Below are 16943 nucleotides of genomic sequence, written 5' to 3' on the forward strand. Positions count from 1 at the left end.
GCCATACCATTTTTGTTATTAATACGTTGCCAAGTAAACTAAGAGTGCATTTTTTTATCATCACTTGTAAGTTTAGACCCACCTGGTACTTACATGTGATTGTTATTTGGAAAAAACTTTTTTTTTCAACGAGCCACTTATTTGTTAGCTATCAGAAAATGCTGAAATAAGTTCCATACAATGAGCAGTTTTTTCCTCAATTCATCTTTTTATGAGGAAAATTGTCATTTTTTAAAGAAACAAAAGAAATTTGATTATCTCGAAAACTACTAATTTTCGGACGGGATATCATATGGTCAAATTTATTGCAAATTGTCTATACTTTAACCCCTTTCAGGGAATACATCTAATTACCAGTCACCCTGTATAGATCTATGAACAGTACCTAGCATGTTTTCTTTCTAATATTGCACAATCCAACTATGTTTTTTCTTTCTTTGTGATGAACTAGTACCGCAAAACTTTCCACTGTTGTAGGACCCGAAGCATATTATAAACTGCTCACAAAAAGTTTTGCATCACCCAAGAAATGATAGAAAGAACAATCGCAACATGTCCCACTGGGCCAGCTGTGAGAAAGCACACTGTGCTGTGCAAGATACCCATTCAACCCCGCATAACTCGCTCTTCAGACGACAGCCACGACCAGCTGAGCATATTTGTGTGTTCGAACATCTCAGTATTGTGGGTGGTAATGGTCAAGGCTATATCTCCCACTTACGTAGAGAGACTCAAGTAGTGAAGGTGCGTTGTAGACATGCCCAGGCGTACAATATTGCAGTTCGATCGGGCAAGGGTTATCGCCTTCATGCAGAGTGGGATGTCACAACGGGCGGTAGCCGCGACGATGGGAATCGCACAGAGCGATGTCAGCAGAACATGGAGAAGGTACACAGACAGTAGGACAGTAGCAGATCGCCACTGTTCAGGTCGACCACGGGTAACAACACCAGCCCAGGACCGTTTGCTAGGAATCACAGCCCTTCGGCACAACACCAGGACCACAAATGAGTTGCGAAATGACCTCCAACAAGCCTCAGGCGTACGTGTTTCGACCCAGACTGTTCGCAATAGACTGCGAGCAAGAGGCTTACGTTGCCGAAGACCCATGCGTCGGCAACCTCTAAGTGCAAACCAACAGCGTTATCGTTTGGTGTGGGCACACGGACATGTGCATTGGGGACCTGCAGATTGGTCGTGTGTACTCTTTACAGATGAATGTAGGCTTTGTCTGAGGCCTGTGAGAGAGTGGAGAGGCGTAGGACCGCGGGAGAGACTTCGTCATGTGCAACCTGTTCATCCATTCCAAGGAGGTGGCATTATGTTTTGGACAGGGATTATGCACGGCCGCCGAACGCCCCTAATTGCAATTCAAGGGACACTGACAGGACCGCGTTACATCAGAGACATCCTACAAACAACTGTGGAACCATACCGTCGGAACATTGGTCCAACTCTTGTGTTCATGGATGATAATGCCCAGCCACATCGTGCAGGGGTGGTGCAAGATTATCTGCAGCAGACCCAAATTAACAGAATGCCCTGGCCGCCAGGAAGCCCAGACATGAATTGTATCGAGCATGCTTGGGCCATGTTGAGGAATGCAATGGCACACCGTCCTGTGCTCCCAGACTCTCCACGTGAGCTTCTTTTGGCAGCACAGGAGGAATGGGATCGTTTACCACAGGATGACCTTGATCATCTCATTGCGAGCATGCCCCGGCTTGTTGAAGACCTCATTGCAGCTCGAGGGGGACATACCAGGTGGTAAACATCCTGTCTGACATAACAAATAGGCAGATAGCATTGTTGTGCCATTTGTTTCCCTTTGCTACTTCAGCAGTGTGTCATTTTTTCTTTTTTTTGGATTAGTGTGAACGTTCTTTTTCATGCCATTCCCATGTTTTCCACGTTTTCTTCTTTCTTGTACTGATTGAGCAATTGTATGTTTATTTTCTTCCCAGGAATACGGTTTTTGTTGGTGATGCAAAACTTTTTGTGAGCAGTTTATTTCACATGTTTTTATTTACAACAGTTTATTGTTCTAAAAGACTCTTCAAATTTGATATTTTTTGTTGAATGTTATTCTCTTCTACAGTGCTTGCATGCCAGGCAGTGAGAGAGCATCTACTGGCATTAGACCCACAGCTTTATGCTAATCTTGGCACTGGATGCATCAGTATTCACATAAGTTTGCATTTGTTTGTGAAGCATTAAGGTGTTAACAAGTGTTTAGTTTTAGTTTAAGTATTATTGGTGCTTTTCTGCAGTCTAATAATGCCATGCTATACCTACAATTTAAAACAACACATCATTATGTACGACTCTTATGTCATTACGAATACTTGTAGGGAAGTTAGAAGGAGTTTTGCAACAGAATTCCTAGATGTTCCTGTTCCCCGTAGAGACAGTATTCAAAAACTTGTGAACAAATTTATGGAAACAGGTCTGTTCTTGATAAGAACCAAAGGGTGAAATGACATGTGCTTACAGAGGAGAAACTAGACTAAGTTGGAGCATGATTGGAACCTACTCCTCAAAAATCCCTCCAGTGCTTCGCACAAGAAACAGACATTTACATGATGTCTGCATGGAGAGCTACCAAGCTTTTAAAAGAAGAATTGAAAGAAAATATCAAGAGAGAAATTGAAGCAATTTTGGAAGAGGAACTGAATTTAGTGAAAATTTCCTAATAAGATGCCTAAATGTGTGAATCCAGGAGGACATTTCTAACACCTCTTGTAACAAGATATGTGCTCACTTTAATTGTAACAGTCAATGTAATTGTATGAGCTTATTTCATCCATTACATAGACAGCGGTTCCAGCTACACAAATGTTGCATCCAGTTTGCCAGTTGACGCGCTCTCACTGCATGACACGCTAGCTGCTGCTCTATGGGCGACTTGATCGTATTTTTAAAAAGGGGGGGGGGAGACCATATATCAAAATTTCCCTTCCGGCAAGAGGAGAATACTGAAAAACTAACAGAACCTGTGTACAGTAAACAGTAAAAAGCTAGAAACATCTACCTGGCACTATCTTACTGCAATATAAATAACCTAAATTTATATGCTCGCCTATCTGCAGGAACCAAACAAAAAAAATATCAACAATTGGTTATCTAGTCAATATTTGGATTCTAACACATGACTATAGCTTCAAACGTACAATTCAAGGTTAAAGATCTATTAATTACTAGATTCACGCATTATCAATATTTTTGAAAAGCTTTCCCATTTGTGCATACAAATCAGAACTGATAGAATCAACACCTTGATTATTTCAGAAAATATTGGTGATACAAAGACAACATTTGATACTATGACAGATTTATACTAGTTTACTGCAGTACAAACTAACCTGATTGGTCAGTTTGTTTAAGAATCTCTAAGCAAAAAATTATTCATTTCCAAGTTTCTGGTCAGTACCCATGGAATGGATTGCAGTTGCGCACTAAACACAGCTTATTAATTTTTTCATCAAATGTCTTCCTAAAACTTCCAATTTGCAGAGTCAAATTTTAATATATTTAAATTGTATGTGCAAAAAATGTCTGACATAAATTCATTTTGCCGTACACCGATTCCATGATCGCATTCTCAGTCTCTTAAGGCAAATTTTACTTTATTTCTCTTCTCGCTTCTGTCTGCTTTGCTAAGAAAAAAAGAAAGGGAACATTAGAAAGATGAGAAGATTATGTAAAGTTAACTACTACAGTCTGTGGAGCAACAGCACTTTGAGGCTCTTCATTGGGTGATGTGCGTTCAGTGTGTCAAATTCCATGAGTGTTACTCTTTGGCTTTTGAGATACAAGAGCATGCTATTACTGCTCTTGTAGTCTTTCCACTAATTTCTATTTATTTATGTAATATAACAACTGTGGCTCGACAGCCCTTGAAGGGGGGCTTGGTATCTATCCCGAATGCCAGTCTCCCTCCAACAATCCTACCTACAGGTGTGGAGATCTTCAATGGGGTGACGTGGGGTCAGCATGTCAAACCCAAAGCCATTGTAGGAGATTTCCAAGACCGGGTTAGGCTACTCACTCGTAGCTCCCCAATTTCCTCATGATGGTGGGTAGCCACCAGCCCTATACACAGGCTGAGAACCCAGAGACTGAACCCAGGCTGACTCGAACCCATGAAGTCCCGTAGTCAGAGCCCAAAGCACAGCACCTTAGAACACACGGCCACGGAGGAGGATGACTCTTAACGATGGTCACCGATATTGATACAAATGATTCAAAAATGTACTAATTAAAAGTTGTTCAAAATACTGATTAATATTAGTAAATATTCCACTCCAATTACATGCATCACTTTACCAAGCATTTTGCTTTAAAATATTGAAGAATTACACATTACATTTTTGCAAACCCTACGACCAATATGCTGGTATTAGTAAATAAATTCCAACCCATAACCACTAAAAATGTAATAAAACATATTACTCCATATTTACCATATTTACTCCTGTATAATGTGCACTTTTCCCCCAAATATGGAATAATTCAGACAGCCAACATTAATACCACACATGTTTTCACTATGTCACTGTATATAACATGTATATATCAACAGTTGCAAATACAAATTACCAGGTTGGATTTCTCTAGTAATAATATTTTTTTAAAAAAAACACTATAAAGTGAAATGGCCATTTCCCATGATTTTTTACTTTGTGACGGAATGTTTTGTGACACCAAGAAAAGTGGCGCTGTGCCTTTCTGGCAGAATTCGAGCATGTACCTCCTGTCACATGAGAGGTGCATCAATGGTATTTGTCAAGTGAGAAATAATAGAAAATTACTTCCTAAGTGCTGAAAAACCATAACGTAATTCTGATCTCGCTTTGTTCCACTACAGAAGAGACAAGGTGGTTACAGAAGTGAAAGCGTTGAGATGCTAAACACAGTGGAGGGAGAGGGGAAGGTGGCCTGAGTTGGTGGCTTATTGTATACACAAGACAATATTTTCCTTCCTGGCCCACATAGCAACAGGTGACTCACTGAATAGGTGTGATGTCATTCATTCTTGATCTGCACAGAAACAGCTTTACGACCTACAACTAAGAAAGCCATTTCTTGAACCTGAATTGTACTGCACATTATATAAAAGATATAATTGTTTGTCGCTTTTCCTCATAAAAATCCAGGGTACGCATCATACATGCATGTGCATTATACATGCGTAAATATTAGGGATGGGCCGATATGAAATTTTGGCCGATACAGTACCGATATAAAATTTACCGATACCGATAACCGATATTCTACCGATCCGATATAAAATTAGAAATGGTCCTTGAAGACCCCGAAATTTTCATTGATCTCCGTAATAAATGTGTGTTTCGAGCTGATTGCAATGCAAAAGAAGTTGATTATTTAGACATTTACTTTTTCAGAAAGTAGGGCATGGAGATTATCCATAAAAATTACAAAAAAATGGCAGAATTTTGCACTAAATTATAAGATATTTATCGATATATCGGATTGTTAAAATAATGGGTAATTTTACCGATAAACCAATACAGCGATATGCCTATATCGGCAGATACCGATAGAGTACCAATTAATCAATCCCATCCCTAGTAAATATGGTATCCATACCTTACATAGGCTTTGAAACTGGGACCTATGATTTAGTGGCATGATATGCTGACCATTCCACCATGGAGGCTGATAATGTTAAATGTTGAAGGAAAGGGAAAAACTTAATTTATTTTGCAGACAGTGTGTAACTATCAAATATTTTTGGCACAATATTGTGTTTTTAGGGATGGGCCAATATGAAATTTTGACTGATACCGATAAAGTTCCAATATAAAATTTACCGATATCGATAACCAATATTCTACCGATCCAATATAAAATTCCAAATGGTCCTTGAACAACCTGAATTGACCTTCTTAATAAATGTGTCTATGAAGGTGACTGCAGTGCAAAAGAAGTTGCATATTTAGACATTTACCGGTAGCTCAGCCGGTAACGCGTCTGACTACCATGCTCAAGGTCCCGGGTTCGATCCCCGGCCGGTTCAAATCCGGGAACTTTTCTAACGGTGGAAGCGGCCCCGGCGCCTACCCAGCGTCGAATAACATGGGTACCTGGGGGAAACCCTGGGGGGTAAAGGCGGTCAGGGGCGTGATGCTGATCACATCACCCCCACTCAAGACCGGATCAAGAAAGTGTGGGGCGTTACCCCCACACCCCCTATACGCCTACATGGCGTGGTACTATGCACAGGGGAACACTTTACTTTTTACTTTTACTTTTATAAAAAGTAGGTCATGGGAGATTATCCATAAAAATTATGACGAAATGGCATAATTTTGCACTAAATTATAAGTAGAGCCCGGAAGTTCAGGCATTTATTTTCGTTAAAATAGGCAGGCAAAAAGGCATTTATAATGTGGAAAATAGGCACTAAAAATGAAAAAAAAGGCAAAATATCCGAAAAAAGGCACATTTGGAAGTCACTTACTTTTATCTTTAATTTTTGGTAAAATGTTAAAATCTACATTGGGAAGAGCAGCTCAGTTTTCTCCGTCTTGATTGCACATAACTACATAAAACAAGCTAATGTAGCTGGACTCATTTCGGTAACAGCATTTTCACCTTTTAGAATATCACAAATTATTTTCAATTGTTTCAAGTTCTCATTTGCACTCACTACCCGTTTGCACTTTTCCGCAACAGCTGACCCCTTTTCTCCTGGCACATCCATCATCTGCTGCATAGATTCCTTGAAGATTTTCATAGATGCTATAAGAGTCTCACCTCTTTTTTCTAGCTTTGTAATTGTCTCTGGCAATGCACCATAATATGCAAAAATAAACGACAGTTCATTCTTCAGTTCTGAATAGCACAGGGGTTTTTCACTTCACGAATTGAAGCAGTTTCCTTTTCTGGTAGAGCATCGATCATCTCACTGATTTTTTCAAGGTTGTTAGCATAATATATAGCTGCTGATATCCAGGTTCCCCATCTCGTCAAGACTGGTTGCGGAGGTAAACTAAGTTCAGGCGCAACTTCCTGAAATTTTCGGGTTCGAGAGGGAGATTTCAGAAATATCTTCTTTGTGTTCGAAATCAACCTGTCCATTTCTGGGTGCAACACTCTAACTTCTTCGGCGATTCTGTGCATTGCGTGGGCTACACATGTGATATGAAGCATGTTCGGGAAGAGAATTTTCAATGCTATGGCAGCCTTCTTCATATAGGGAGCTGCATCACTGATAAAAAGTAACATGTCATCATGATGTACACCATCTGGCCAGAGCAGAAGTAGGGAATTTGAGAATAACTGAGCTATTGACGAACCATTGGCTCTCTCTAGTTGTTCTGACGTGAGAAGAAATGACGAGGATTCTCCGCATGTTGGTTCCATAGTTCCTAAGATGACGTTGTCTATGTAGCGTCCCATAGCGTCAGTACTTTCATCTATTGATATCCAGATCTTCTTTCCAACAACTTCAGCACCAGTTCTTTGCAGAGCTTCTTCGTAGCAGACGCTTAAATATGTTTTCCGCAGCATAGATTCCGACGGCACCGTTTCTTTAGTGTATTTCTCCAGGAATTTCCTCAGTGACTTGTTTTTCACTTTCTAGAAAGGTATTCATTCCTGCTTCCATGAAGGCTTTACACAGTTCAAGAGAAAACTGAAATTGCCTGTTGGATGAAGTGCCCACTGTTGAAATTAGGGATATCTTCTTCTGCCCGATCATTTTAGTAGCTGCAGATTTATGTTTTGCTGTTGACACATGCTGAGATATAAAGTATTTTTCCTCATGGTTGATTGTTTTTTCACATATCTTGCAGAGAAGAATTGTACCGTCTGTTGAAAATGTGCTTTCACCAAATTCATGCACGTAACCATGTAACTTACCACTTAATGGCACACTAAATTTCGGCATGATGACAACAACACGATCCTTTCCCTCCAAAGTGTAGAACTAAACTAAAGATAGAGAACTTGATTTTGGAATCCATGCAAAGGCCCTTGGGCATTAGTGCTGTTTCTTGTCAATAGCCTCCTGACACGGACGCTGGATGTGATGACGTAATTGTGCAGGTCTTCTGCAACAGGTTTTCAGCAGTCAATCATGCACAAGGAAATGTTAACTGAAAGGCAATAGCCTAACTCAGCATGAAATACTTTTTCCTCACACTTTTCTTATTCAGCAATGTTGAAACATGCGTGACTTCAATATTACTTAAATAAGGCGAAAATTATTCACATAATAAACGGAAGAAAAATAAATGCCAACAACGTTTTTTGGGAGAAAAATAATTTATATACACATTTTTTTAAAAAAAAAAATGGTCAAATTTCATTGAAAAAGGCAAAAAAGGCATTATAATTAAAAATAGGCAGTGAGGTCCCAAATAGGCAAAATGAAAAGGCTTCTAAAACATTCGAAACAACATGATAAACGTATATCCGGAAAAATTTTATCAATATATGCAGTAGATAAAAAGAGGCATTTTGCCAAACTTCCGGGCTCTAATTATAAGATATTTATAGATATATCAGATCGGTAAAATAATCTATAATATTACCGATAAACTGATATGCCTATTGGGCTAATACCGATAAACTACCGATTAATCTGTCCTATTCATAGTTTTTAAGGTGGAACTGTTCTGCAAGACTGGAAAAAAAATAAAAAAGGTTCCTAAGGTTTTTTTTGTTTTGCTTGTGCAAGAGAGAGGCTACTTCCTTACAAACATATCATCAGGTTCACTGCAATTGAATAATTTTTGTTGCTTTTATGGGATGGTCGGTCATACTTACTTTCAACAACATGACTTCTCATAAATTATTGCTTCTAATTTTGCCTGTTCATGGTAACCACTAAAAAATTACAATAACAAGTAAAAAAAAATAAGAAAATCTGAACAACAATTATGTCCAATGGAAATAATAGTATCAAACTGGCAAATAAATAAAGAAGTTTTGTGTTAAATGAACACTTAACATGCATTTTTTGGAGTTGGTCAACACACATCTTTATGCTACTTACATCATGCGGGATATGTTTCAAAGTTGGAAATCCTGGGAAATACACATCTAATTTGACATCAGGACAAAGGCCTTTCACTAAATCTTGTGGGTCAACATATATATCATCTCGGGTAACAGGCTGTGCTTTTGCATGATTATGTTCCACAACAGGAAAATGCTCTGGTGCTTCATATGTACCTGGGGGAGTAAAGAACATGTAGGTAACATCTAGATAGCATTATTAAAGGGTTATGGCACACAAAAAAAATATACAAAAATTTAAACTCAATAAATAATACAAATTCCTTGTATCAGAATTGCTCATAATTAAAGCCACATATTAACTTTCAGCATCAGAATGGCTGATTTTGGAACCAAACTTGTATTTCCGTTGAGGTTAAATGGTCGATATTTCGAACAATAGCACACACCAGAAATTAACATGCAATTTCTGGAAAACTACACACAATATTTCAGTTGTGTCTTTCTTGCTCATTTGTATACCTGTAAATGAATTACATACTCTAATTACAAAACAATATATCCATTGTTACTATTATTAACAAGCGAAGTTTGAAAAAGTCCTTTGTTTCCCTTTGTTATGCAAGCAAATTTATGAGTTAATTTTAAAAATTGCTATAACTCCTCAATCACTTCATTTTTTTAAAAAATAAATTACAGTGTACATGTAAGAGTACAAAGCAACATTTGACAATTAAGGGTCCACGGGGGATGCAGGGGCAAAGGCCCAATGTTTGAAATTTGCCCAGACCACATGGCGAAATTACGATGCCATTTCTTGGAAACTATGCACTATAACGGCATATAGTTATACACTGTGGAAATTGATAAAGTGGCACTCGCAAGGAACACCTGGCTCGGATTCGAACCCAGGGCCCATCATGTCATAGCATGCTGTGCTAACCACTCCGCCACGAAGGTCACCTCCCAGTAGAATGTACTGAATCCTGTGTTCTGCAAATACTTGGCTGTGAAAGTGGTACTGTGAAGCACATAGTAGCACTCTGTCTAAGGGGCAGTGGACTTTATCACGCTCTTATGGTGAAAATGGATTCAGAAGTTGAACACTGAGTTAGGGAAGACTCATGTGAAATTATGAACATTTTGAAGTAAATTTGTGGTGGAATGGTATAGTGTCCAATGGTAAAATAACATGTTAAAATGTATAAACATTCTGAAACAATATGAATTATTAGAATTTATAGGTATTTGTATTAGTGGGAATCTAGAGCATCAGCAGGATTTTTTTACTTGGGGGGGGGGGGGCACCAGTGCTCAAAGTGGGGTGAATGTGTGGAATGTTGTACCCTGAGTTAAGAAAATTTTCATAAAGCATCCATCACTATGACAATTTGCAAAGGTATCCCCCAACCTTTCTCCAAACTGGTCAAAGCATCCTCCTGCACTGAGGAAGAGTAACGTTTTATATCTTGCCCTTCACTTATAAAAAACTCGCATTTTATCTTTATTTTTTTTTTTTACAAATAATAAAATTTAAATTATTTACCTGTAGTTTAAGGTTATTACAAGCATAAGAAAACAGTTTTTCGTTGTGACGTTTCAGGAGAACACATGCTCCCTTCATCAGACATTTATTTTCATTTTGACTAAAAAATAATTTATCTGAAATAAAAATAACAGACTGCTTCTTTTAAGTTGCTAGATTACAACAATGTAACATTGACAACATTCATTATATAAGGGATTCTTTTTGTTTAAAAAATTGCTAACCATTGTTATAACTGTATCTTTAGTCAAAATAAAAATAAATGTCTGATGAAGGGAGCATGTATTCTGCTGAAACGTCACAACGAAAAACTGTTTTCTTATGCTTGTAATAACCGTAAACTACAGGAAAATAATTCTACAATGCAAGCAATGCGTACATACAAGAAAAACTAAAACTAAAAAAAAATTTAATTGAAAATACAGTGGAACTTCGATTTTATGTCGTTCAGGGGAACAAGCTGAAAGAACTTAAAATGTCGGTAAATGTAAAATCCGAGTTCCACTGTACCTTGGCATGGTTGTCAGGTACACACTTCAGTCTACTTAGAAAATGAATTCGACTTGCTTCCTTCCCATAAACAACTATCACTTTGTGGTGAACAGTTTTTTGTCTTTTCGTACTTTTTACAATGCAGAGATGCCAAACGGAGAACACTTAATCTGCTATCTTTCATGGGACCCTTCATCCATAATTTCATGCTACAATTTCACCATTCCAATTCAGGGAGGCAGGTGCACCCCTCTGCGGTACCTTTGCTGGGAATCGGTATCTGCACTGTATCAGAATCAGTTCAAAGTGGTATCTGCTCAACCTAATTATTCAAAATTTAATCCAACAAGTTACTTACTTACTCTCTAGCCTTCTCAAACCCGAAGGTTTAAGGCTGCAGCAACACAAGCCTTCCATTTGTCCCTATCCTGAGCAAGATCTATCCACTCTTTTCCATCCTTACAGACTTCCTTTAGGTTCATTTCAACGTTATCCCTCCATCTTCGTCTTGGCCCTCCACTGATCTCTTACCATCAGGTTTCTCCACAAGAATCCTATAAACTCTTCTTTCCTCTCCCATTCGTGCCACATGCACTGCCCACCTAAGTCTTAGGTGGGCAGTGCATGATTTAATTATTCTAATAATATATGGACAGGAATACAAATTGTGCAGTTCTAAATTATATAACCTTCTCCAGACTCACCTGTCTCCTCACCCCTTTAGGTCCAAATATTTTCCTAAGTTTAATCCAACAAGTTGCATAATACTTTTTGAATGTACTCGTACATCTTTGTATTATGTCAACAGAACTGTTTAAAACACTTACCCAAATCTTCTTCTGTGTGTGTGTATATTAACATGGGGCCATGAGAATTCCGCTTTTTTTCATCTTCACTCAACTGGTTGTTCAAAGGCTCCATTGCACTCAACAGACAATCCTTCAAAAGACAAGAACATCCCGTTACCATCTCAATATGGTCTGAAACAAATTATTTCTAACAATTTTATCACTATTTAACTATCTTACATTAAAGAGTACTTGCACAAACAACGTTGAAAGTTAAGTGGAAGTATGTTTATTTTTTTGACCGAGTGATCACTGAATTGCGACCACTCCTCCAAACAAGGAACGGCCCAGCAGCTGCTCTGATCACATGACCACCCTGACTGGAAGTATCTTGGTGAATGTATACACAGAATGCTACATGTTAGTCAAACAGCAGACATTAAAATGGGAGGTGGTCAGGATTTAACATCATTCCAAAAGGGCATGATTGTAGGTGCCCAAGCATCAGGTGCGTCAATAATCCAGACAGCGACACTGGTTGCATTCGCCAATTCCAGTGTAGTGAAGGTGTACAGATTGGCATGAAAATGGGGCAACGAGGCAGAATTGCTAGGGCATACGGAAGGTGACAGCTGAATGCACCATCAGCATCCAGGAATTATGGGACCAATACAATAGTGGATGCACAACACCTATATCCCATGCAACTGTAGGTGCACACTGGCATGCATAAAGTTCCACAGCAGACAATCCACTCGTCACCCACTCCTCACAAAGTGTCACTGCCGACTTGTCTCAATTGGGCCCAAAAGCAAGCTCATTAGACTATGGACGATTGGAAAAGGGTGTGTTGGTCCGATGAATCATGGCTTTTGCTACACCACTCTGAAGGGTGCGTGTATGTGTGTGTGGTGCCAACAGCACGAGTCTATGGACCCTTCATGGTGAGTGCTGTACAGGTGGGTGGCAGCAGTTGTATGGTGTGGGGTTGCTGACTGTACTTGCTTGGCTGGAGGAACATTCCACATAGATGCAGCATATGAATTGGCCCCCAAACTCCCCCCATCCTAATCCCATAGAGCATCTGTGGGATGTTGTGGAACTAGCTCTTCAAGTCATGCATCCTGCACAGACATCAGTTGGCTCGTTGTGGGATGCCATCAGAAATATATGGTGTCAGATCCCCGTGGAGACATATGAGCACCTCGTGGAAGCCATGCCACGTCATGACCAGGTTGTCTGCAGAGGCAAAGTGGGCCAAAAAAGTATTAGGTAGGTGGTCACAATTCAGTGAGCACTCAGTGTATAATATTACAAATGTTTCATGAAGAAATTGTTTACCTCCTTTAATGCGACTAGAATGGGTTTTGCTTTAGATAAACACTACATATTTAGACATTTATTGAGAAAACTATGGTATTTAACTATACAAAAATTTGTTCTGTTACAGGCTATTATAGAAATAACAAATCAGTAGAGGCATGCAAATTTCGATTTTGACAGAAACACAATTTGTGAAACAACATGCTGTAATTGCTCATTTTCCATGTTTTTGAAAGCTGAGAGGTGCATTTTTCTGTCATGTTTTGTAACAAAATGATGCAAAACTTGAAATACCGATGCTTTACTTTCTGAAGTCCGAATTATCTTGAGAGTTATGTAAATCATGGAAAATTGCTTAATTCTGTTGTAAATATTTGAAAAGCAAAAATGGCCTCCTTTACACAGGCATAAAAACTTAATACTGTACTATTAGAAGGATTTTTTTATTTTTATTTTGTATAAGTGTAGTTTTCCCTTCAAATTTAGTTATATTCACTATTTTAACACCAAATTTCCATTTTATATACCACTTTTGATCCCGAAATGTGACTTATTTTTGTACCGAAATCTTGATCTTTTATTCACCATAAATATGTAACCTACAGATTAGTAAAATTATCGATGATTTTACATACACACACCCAATTAACCTATACTGACTGATACTGGTTATTTTGACCCCATCCCTTATTTTATTAATATTATCAGTTCTGCATTGCAGCAAATTTTAAACATTAGGACTTCAATACTGATATGTACTGTATTTGTAATTCTGTTACTTAATGTCGCTTTTCTGCCACTTTTACCTAATCACTATGACAAGGATGAGTGATGATTAGATGAAAGGACAGCCACAAGTAACTTCCATGCCCAGGTTCACAGTATTAACATATACAGGAAAACCTTGTTAATACGATATTGGCTAATACGAAGTAACCTTTAATATGATTTTTTCTTGTATGTACGCATTGCTTGCATTGTAGAATTATTTTCCTGTAGTTTACGGTTATTACAAGCATAAGACAACAGTTTTTCGTTGTGACGTTTCAGGAGAACACACGCTCCCTTCATCAGACATTATTTTTTTATTTTGACTAAAGATACAGTTATAACAATGGTTAGCAATTTTTTAAACAAAAAGAATCCCTTATATAATGGATGTTGTCAATGTTACATTGTTGTAATATAGCAACCTAACTGTGAAAAGAAGCAGTCGGTTTTATTTTTATTTCAGATAAAAGAAATTTCTGATCACATTATTTTTTTATTTAAAATCATGAATTCCAAATATCATCAGGCAATTCAAATTCATCATTGTTTTCACAAAGTCTCTTCATGTTTTCTGTTACATTAAATTTTAAAGATGGTGGCTTACTCCATTTGTGAAAAAGAAAACTCCATACTGGATCTATGTTACGATTGTCATTATTTCATTTATTCCAGTGTTCTTCTGCAATGAACCAAGCTTCCCAGACATTCAACGCTGTTTCCCGTCAATTTTTTTATAACCCTTCTCTTTTTAATCAAATGCTTCTCTTCGATGATGTGAGCTGACAAACCTGTTCTTGGGTTTAGATTTATAATGTCCAAATCGTGTTCTTGCCATCTTATTGCCATTTTCCTTGCTGTTTGTCCTACATAATCCTTTGAACATGAACAACTTATATTATATATTCCTGTGGTTTCCACATCTGGTAGAGAGTTTCTCATTTTCAATTCATTAAATGTACATTCCAAACTTCTTGGTGATCTAAAAACAATTTTGAAATTAAATCTTCTAAAATTTTTCCAATTTTATGTGAGAATCCCTTGTGGAATGGAATGCACACAAATTTATTTCCAACAGATTTTTCATCTTTGTCTGTATTTCTCTTTTCCTTTAGTTTTCTTTCGGCTTGTTTTTTGATTTGATTTATTCTGTTAGTGTGAAAACCATTTTCTTTTGCTATATTAAAAAGCCTTTCTTCTTCATTTTTGATATCCTTATTATTAGAACATAGTCTTTGTGACCTCAGAAAAAAATTTAAAAATATATTATCCATTGTTAAACGTGAATGTTCCGAATTGGCATGGATGTATTTTTTCCCCTGCTAATTTTTTCCTATGGATTGATGTTTGAATTGTTGTGTCAGTTGTCTTAATTTTCAGATCAAGGAAAGAATATGAAGTTCTTCACATTCCCCAGCCGATAAGATTTATAATGTATTTTAGTTCGGATAAATCGAAATACGGATAATTTTTAATACGAACTTGTTTACAAGACCCTTTCATAAAACTGGTTTCTCTTAATTCGAAGCAGACACCTGCGTAAGTCGAGAAGACATGATTGAATGTGGAGATAGCTTGGATGTTATTTTAACTTGACCTTGACATGTTTCCTTGTCCTATGAGCTGCTGACAACCCGAGAGAAGCAGCCCGAAATGCTTGCTGGACTTGCATTCTTTGTCAATGTGCATGGCAGGTCAAGCTCTTTCACCAAATGCACCACCTTGGAAATATTCACTAGTGCCAGATGAGAAATGCAAGATAAGATCGCAGGAATGTTAAATGCAAGATAAAATCGCAGGAATGTTCCAAAATACAAGACGCGTGGCGCCTGGAAGTCTCGCCCATCTGTCTAGCTCAGAGCTCGAAATTAAGCAGTTTTCAGTGAGCAAGCAACTCTTGGCCGATAATTTCTGGTAACCACTTTCATTAAAAATGTGTTCTTTGTGCCCTGTAGAATTTCATAAAAAAGGGCAAACTGTTACAGATAAACAAAGCCACATAGGCCAACTAAAGATCGTCAACCCACTTAATGCATTGTCATCTAGGTTTCCGCAAAAGTTTACCTCGATCTTACGTATGTTGCAACTGCTGTTTCACACTTCAAAAGTTTCCCAACTGTGCTGGTCATATAATTTGTCAAACCCCCCCAAAGTTTTCTGTTGGCTGAGTGTCTTCCCCCTCTTTCCCTATCAGCAAACTGGGGGGGGGGGGGGGGGGGGGGTGATGCTAATTGTTTCAGCCACAATTTTCTTGCTCGTGTGCGCACACGGGCTGATTCCGGGTGAGGTTGGATTCCTCCTCCTTTCCTTTGGTGTCTAAAATGAAGCAACCAGTTCTGAATAAGTTCTTCAAAACAAACAAAAGCCGTAGGATAAGAAAAGAAAGTGACCTCCCTCCTTTCTCCTACAACAGCTCATTCTCAGTCACTGGTCTGCATGGCAATGCTATAATTGCAGAATTCAGGTCCCTCTTTCTTGTTTGAATGCAGCTGTCTGGATAGGAAATTTTGTCCGTATTATTGTCTGTTTCATGGTAAAATGTAAAGCAAGCATAATTTCTTTCTTTTTCACACTGCTGATAAAAGTTTGGTCTTCGAGAATTGAGTTATCTTTAAAATACAGAAGATTTTCCTTCTGCCACCAGCTGGTCCAATTTCCAGCCAGTCTCACTGAGTTTACACTGCAGCTGGCTCCAGTGTTTCAGTGTTTCGTCTAGCATCTCCAAAGCTGTCAGCCTATAATGGCAATGACTCATCCAGCGTGAAGGAAAAAGTGTCATTGTTTTGAATCTCGCAAAGCTGTTTTGATTTGACAATAAGGACATCCGATCTCCAGAAAGAAAAACAAGAGGTAAAACAACTTCATGATGCACATGAAGTTTGTACTGTAAATAAAATAATAATAATAATAATCCCTGGACTGCTCCCTGGAAATGGGGACGGGGTGAATATGAAGTTGACTGAAGCAAAGAAAATGTGACTTCTTTTACGATGTGTTTTAGACAGGCAAACCAGAATGAAATTTACAGCCCAGTTTTT

General features: G+C 38.2%; 1 protein-coding gene across 4 annotated transcripts in view; it reads right to left on the reverse strand.

The window, feature by feature from the left end:
- pcm (5'-3' exoribonuclease pacman) overlaps positions 1 to 16943 on the reverse strand; it is a 137471-nt gene that overhangs the window by 85906 nt on the left and 34622 nt on the right. For all 4 annotated transcript variants that reach the window (XM_083109975.1, XM_083109973.1, XM_083109974.1 and 1 more), the window contains exons 13-14: positions 11854 to 11965; positions 9026 to 9204 (exon numbers count right to left, since the gene is read on the reverse strand). In XM_083109975.1, coding sequence (XP_082966101.1) covers positions 9026 to 9204; positions 11854 to 11965 — 291 coding nt within the window. The remainder of the gene's footprint in view (positions 1 to 9025; positions 9205 to 11853; positions 11966 to 16943) is intronic.

Source organism: Lepisma saccharinum, chromosome 23 (assembly GCF_977018435.1).
Source record: "Lepisma saccharinum chromosome 23, izLepSacc3.1, whole genome shotgun sequence".
NCBI lineage: Eukaryota > Metazoa > Arthropoda > Insecta > Zygentoma > Lepismatidae > Lepisma > Lepisma saccharinum.